The sequence below is a fragment of the Colossoma macropomum genome, unplaced genomic scaffold (assembly GCF_904425465.1).
Source record: "Colossoma macropomum unplaced genomic scaffold, Colossoma_macropomum, whole genome shotgun sequence".
In the NCBI taxonomy this organism is placed as follows: domain Eukaryota; kingdom Metazoa; phylum Chordata; class Actinopteri; order Characiformes; family Serrasalmidae; genus Colossoma; species Colossoma macropomum.
In genome coordinates, this window is record NW_023494801.1 from 14,854,302 (window position 1) to 14,860,301 (window position 6,000).

Here is a 6,000-nt window from a genome sequence, read left to right on the forward strand (position 1 = left end):
TGGATTTAAATAAATGGAAAAAAGTACATTTAAGCCTAAACTTTATCACAAACCTATCATAAAACAGCATGTCTAAGACATCAGTCTGACTATTCATACCTATTTCATGTAATAACATTCTGTGAAGGAGCTTTTAGAGGTGGACCTCTGGTTCCTATCATCACCACTGTGAACAAGTCTGACTCGGTAAGTTTCTCTAGAACGGAGTATTTCACACCAAACCACTCTGAATGACTTCATTTGCATATTAACCATTTAATTACGTATAAGTTTTGGAAAATCGGTGGAGTTCCACTTTAAGTTACTTTATTTGTATCGGCTCTCCACATTTCCTTGCTAATGTCAAATATAATTAATGTTGCACGCTTTAATTTTACCAAATCGACTCTATGGATTTAAGTTGCTTTGAATCAGAATCGGAGTCGACTCCAACACTTCTGGAACCGAACAGCCTGAGGCGACACATGAACACGGAGAAAGCGCTCAGTGTTCAGTGCTCAGATTGAGCTCTGTGAGGTTCGGATATCTGTCAACTGAGATTTTAGTAAATTTTCTGGAATTTAGTTTTCTTGTACAACTACTATAATCAGTTATTAGCGACGTGGTTCATAGTTAATGTCACCTACAGACTCACTAGATGTCGCTATCATCTGTTTACGGCTCTCCTCTGTTACCTCACGTCCGCTTTCAGTTTCGTTAGCAAGCTGGCTAACAGTTACCACACAGCTCTTCTGACCTCTCTGTGCTTCTGCTAAGTGTACTGAAATAGAGAAGTCCGTTCGTGTGCTGCTGCTTCGAGTTATGTTTTTGAGAGAGTGCCGCAGTGAAGAGCCCTAAAACAGTTTAGTGCGAGTCATGGCCACGCTGTGCGTCCAGAGACTGAGGTGTCCACTGTTTAAACCACTCATTCTCAATAAGTCTTACAGCAGCCTGGTCCTGCAGTGGAGGACAGGATTCACACCTTCAGAGCTGTCAAACAGGAGAGGCTGCCGACTGGTAGGTCCATGTCTATTCAGAAAGCCACCTGATTCAGTGCTCTTCAGAGCTGTGTTTGTAGTCCATCACAGTGCAGTGGTTCTCAGTAGAACTGGGCGATATGGCAAAATGTAATATCACGATACTTCAGGACGTTTTTTACGATACACGATGCGTCACGATATTTATGTTTTCTGTCATTTGATAAATTAGAACAGACAAAGTAGAGCTGCATTTTAAAGGTGCCTTTAAAAACTGTAAACCTAGTTATGTAACCTATATTGAACATTTTGTATACTGCACTGCACTAAATTCAGAAATGCATTTCTGCTGCTAGACTCTATTGGACAAATCATGCTCTCTTTGTAATCAAGCATGCAGTTAGGAAGTGTTTTTGAAGTGCTGACAATATGCACAATAAGCTTAGACAAGCATATTGTGATGTATTTTATCACACTAACAATAAATACTGTCATATTGCCCAACTCCAGATCTTAGAAACCCACCCCCCAAAACGGTCCACATTTTTGTTCTATTACAACTCTCAACGCATAGGGTTAGAGCAACAATGTAAAAAAAAAGGACCTGCTTGAGAAACCGCCAAGCTAAAGCATATTTGTTCTCACCTGCATTAAAGTTTTGTCTCTTCTCGTCTCTGCAGTTCAATCTTACCTTTACATGCAGAACACCACGATTATCCACTGTAAGAACACTGTCTGCTGTACCTCCACCTCCCTCATCTGATGGGAACAAATCTACAGACAAGAAGACTGGTGTAAGCATATTTGCTGTAGACTCTAGTTTATAGAGAGATTAGATCAGAGTGAAATTTATCTTGGTCAGGTCAGCTTTGCATATGATGTTTATAGACCACTACTGAAATAGGGCTGCACAGATTCCTGAATGCGTAATATGATGTGGTCAGAGATTGGCCGGAGGAGCTAAATGATTACATTTCTATGGTCATGTGACTGACTTGATTCTAGGGATGCATGATAATACCAGAATCATATCAGACTCAGCACACATTTGCTTAAAAAAAATAAATGGCATTAGGCAGATGTTTAGATTTGACCTATATATTAAACTGATGTTTATTGATGTATTCAGGGACCGGCCACTTCATTAAGTGCACCTCCTGGTATCTACACTCATTGTCTGTTTTATGAGCTCTACTTACCATGTAGGTGCACTTTGTATTTCTAAAATTACAGACTGTAGTCCATCTGTTTCTCTGCATACTTTGTTAACTGCCTTTTACCCTTTTCTTCAGTGGTCAGGACCACCACAGAGCAGGCCTCATTTGGGTGTTGGATTTTTCTAAGCACTGCAGTGACACTGATGTGGTGGTCGTGTGTTAGTGTGTGTTGCGCTGATATGTGTGGATCAATACACCAGCAACACAGGAGTTTTTAACACACCTCAGTGTGAGTGCTGGACTGAGAATAGTCCACCAAAAAAATATCTAGACATCAGCGTCCTGTGACCACTGAGGAAGGACTACAGGGTGACTAACACAAATTGTGCTACAACAGATGAGTTACTCTCTGTGACTTTATATCTAAAAAGTTGGCGAACAAAGTAGAAGTGTCTAATAGAGTGGACATTGAGTGGACACAGTGTTTAAAAACTCCAGCAGCACTGCTGTGTCTGATCCACTCATACTACCAAAACACACTAACACACCACCACCACGTCAGTGTCACTGCAGTGCTGAGAATGATCCTTCACCCAAATAATACCTGCACTATGGTGGCGGTCCTGTGGGGTTCCTGACCACTGAAGAACAGGGTAAAAGGGGGTTAATAAAGTATGAAGAGAAACAGATGGACTACAGTCTGTAATGGTAGAACTACAAAGTGCATCTCTATGGTAAGTGGAGCTGATAAAATGGACAATAAGTGTCGATACAAGGTAGGTGTGATTAATGAAGTGGCCAGTTAGTGTATGTTGTGCTCTGGAATAGCAGAACGTTTAGGCGATGCTGAGCTAGTGTAGTAATATTTTACTGTCTTTGTAAGCCTGAAGAAATAAATGTTGTATTTCTTTTTAATGGCATCAACAGACATGTACATAACAAAAATTGGATTCTAAATTTTATTGCAATGGCCACACATGCTACTGTCTTGCATGGCCAGGCATGATCTCATAACAAGAGCATCTTGGGACAACCATGAGAAATTTTGGGCTAAATGTGGGTGGAAACAAACTGAGTGGTATATTTATAAACCGATCCAACACTGTTGAGCAAGTTGAGCTTAAAGTACGGGGGCGATGAACAACAAGCCTGTTGTTAGCTCATGGAAAACACATTACATGTGGTAAAAATTGACATCTCTTGCAATGGAAAAACAGTCTATCTAATGACAGCAAGGGGCTAGCTAGCTTATTTTGCTTGTATATAAGAGCCCAGACCAGAGGAATGTGGGATTTTGCCAGAATCCAGCACCAAAAGTCTTAGAAATTTGTTCGCAGACATGTATTTTTGTAAGACATAATGTTATTATGTGCACTGCCCTAGACTAAAATATAGTACCTTGATTACATGTGGAGATGAACACCTTACTTCATTCTATTGAAGACTCCTACTTTTGTCATTCTTTTCACAGCCAGTGACATGGAAATCTCTCGCCATCACATTTGCCTTTGGTGGGGCTCTTCTTCTGGGGATGAAATACTTTAAAAAGGAGAAAGAGGAAAGTACGGCATTCATTTGTTTTTTTCCTTTAGTGCATACATGAGAGCACTACATAAATGATGTAGTCTAAAACAACACCTCAAGAGCAGAAGTGCAGTCTGATCATTGCTAGTATCATATTTTTGTTTTTGTTAAGCTGTTATTACTGCATTAAAAGATTAGACTGATTACTGTATTGGTCCTGAAGGGGAGATCTGGGGAGTTGTGTCTCTATAGTCATTAATTACCATGAAAAGCTTCCTATGCAGAATACTTAAAGTATTATTTATTTTATCTCAACAGTGCTTGAGAAAGAGAGGACAAAGTCTTTGGGTAAACCAGCTCTTGGAGGCCCATTCTCACTTGTCGATCACAACAAAAAGCCTTCGAAAAGTGAAGACTTCTTCGGCCAGTGGGTTCTGATCTATTTTGGCTTTACACATTGTCCAGACATCTGTCCTGATGAATTGGAGAAAATGATTGCAGTCGTGGATGAAATTGGTAATGTAACCTTTAAAACACCACTTCTTTGTTCATTTCTGGATCATGTGTGTTATTACACTTTTTTGTTGACATAAAAATGAGTATTTTAAATAAAACTTGTTCCGTTAATATGCAGTTATCATTGTTTTTTTCTCTTACAGATAGGATAAAGACACTCCCAGATCTAACACCAATTTTGATCACAATTGATCCAGAAAGGGATACACCAGAGGCTTTAGCAACATATGTCAAAGGTAATTTGTATGTGGAAAATTGTATAGTTTCTAACTAGATAAAACAGCAATTTTTGTGGTTTAATCGTTGGTTTTGTTTATGTAAATTTTTGTAGATTAAACTTTTTTCTCATCCCTGCAGAGTTCTCCCCCAAGCTGATAGGCTTGACAGGAACTACAGAACAAATTGAACAGGTCTCCAGAGCCTACAGAGTTTACTACAGCCAGGGTCCAAAAGATGAAGACAACGACTACATTGTGAGCTTTGCATTCCTTTAATCATTTAGTGGTGTTGTAAATGAACATTAGGAACCTTTCATTTGAATGTCTGTGTAATAGACCTCATGTATGTAAATGTTTTGATCTTAGAGTCTTGTAACACAATGTAATATTTGATAACCTGGACATGGAGCATTAGATTTGTCAGCTTGAGTAGTTTGTTTAAAGTAACACATTGCAAATGCTTGTGCTGTAGATGCTAAGCACACAATCACATCACAATAGTTGGTTCTTGATTTGTTTTGGCTTGTTTCAGAAGTTCATATTGTCGCTATTATATGAAAATCTCATATCTGCTTTTTTAGTTACATTTTTTGCACCAACTGTAAAACAACAACTGCCGTTTTGCATTTTGTAATCTGTTCGTGATAAATAGATAACTACCAATGCTCCAAAATGACTAATACAATTATGGTAAAATCATAACAGTACATAAGTTAACAGTTTGTAATGTTTTTTCTTTATAAATTCGCCGTTTTGGAGATAAGAGGTTTTGGTATGGTAGCAATGATGTGCTTCAGCAGAAGGCGTCCTAATTGACAAACATTCTGAATTTCTTTTAAATTACTTTTGTGTTTATGTGTTTCTGTATTCAGGTTGATCACACCATCATTATGTACTTGGTGGGTCCTGATGGCAAGTTCGTGGACTATTACGGACAGAACAAGAAAGCAGCTGAAATCTCCTCCTCCATTGCATCACACATGAGGAAACACAGGCAGACTAAGTAATATTCTTTGACACTGGAGCTTACCTTAAAGGATGATAAGTGCTCAAAGCACATTCCTGCAGTACCTCTCTCACACCTTATTTTCCAACAGAATGTTCTGGACTTCAGAACATTCTTACGTTTTTACTTCTAAGTAAAATTAACTATTTATTATGTTACACCCTTACTTTTATTAATCAGACTGTTGTGCAGGTTTCTCTCCAGCTAAACTGTTCATAATCAGTTTATAGTGAACACAAATATGAATGATTTGAGTTGTAATACAGTTTTTTTTAAAGGGTATCCAATAAAATAAGGTGTTTAAGTATTGCAGAACTGTTGTGATGACTGGTGCCCCCTTTAAATAGCTTTTTAACATGCCTGCACCAAGTGACTCAGTCATTGCTTGGAAATGCATCACACTTACGCCACACAAGGGATGGAGGAGACAGCAAGGAGCAAATTTTTCAGTTGGAACATACCCTCAGTTAGGTTAGCCTCTGTATGCAAATCAGCTAGCCATTAATTTTTTTTTTTTTTTAAGTTTTAACAAAGCCCACATAAAACGTGAATACTTGCTTTACCTGGCTATAAGCTTTAGTGTGGTGTATTGCCTTCATTTTGTTGTTGTTAGCCGTTTGTCC

At 38.5% G+C, this 6,000-nt stretch overlaps 1 protein-coding gene across 1 annotated transcript; it reads left to right on the plus strand.

Moving 5' to 3' along the window:
• The first annotated feature begins 464 nt into the window (after window positions 1–464).
• LOC118821688 (protein SCO1 homolog, mitochondrial) lies at window positions 465–5,682 on the plus strand. The gene is made up of 7 exons (XM_036590415.1): window positions 465–996; window positions 1,637–1,750; window positions 3,585–3,675; window positions 3,956–4,153; window positions 4,297–4,389; window positions 4,511–4,626; window positions 5,244–5,682. The coding sequence occupies exons 1-7, from the start codon at window positions 856–858 to the stop codon at window positions 5,376–5,378; spliced, it is 888 nt and encodes a 295-aa protein (XP_036446308.1). The 5' UTR covers window positions 465–855; the 3' UTR covers window positions 5,379–5,682.
• The last annotated feature ends 318 nt before the right edge of the window (window positions 5,683–6,000 follow it).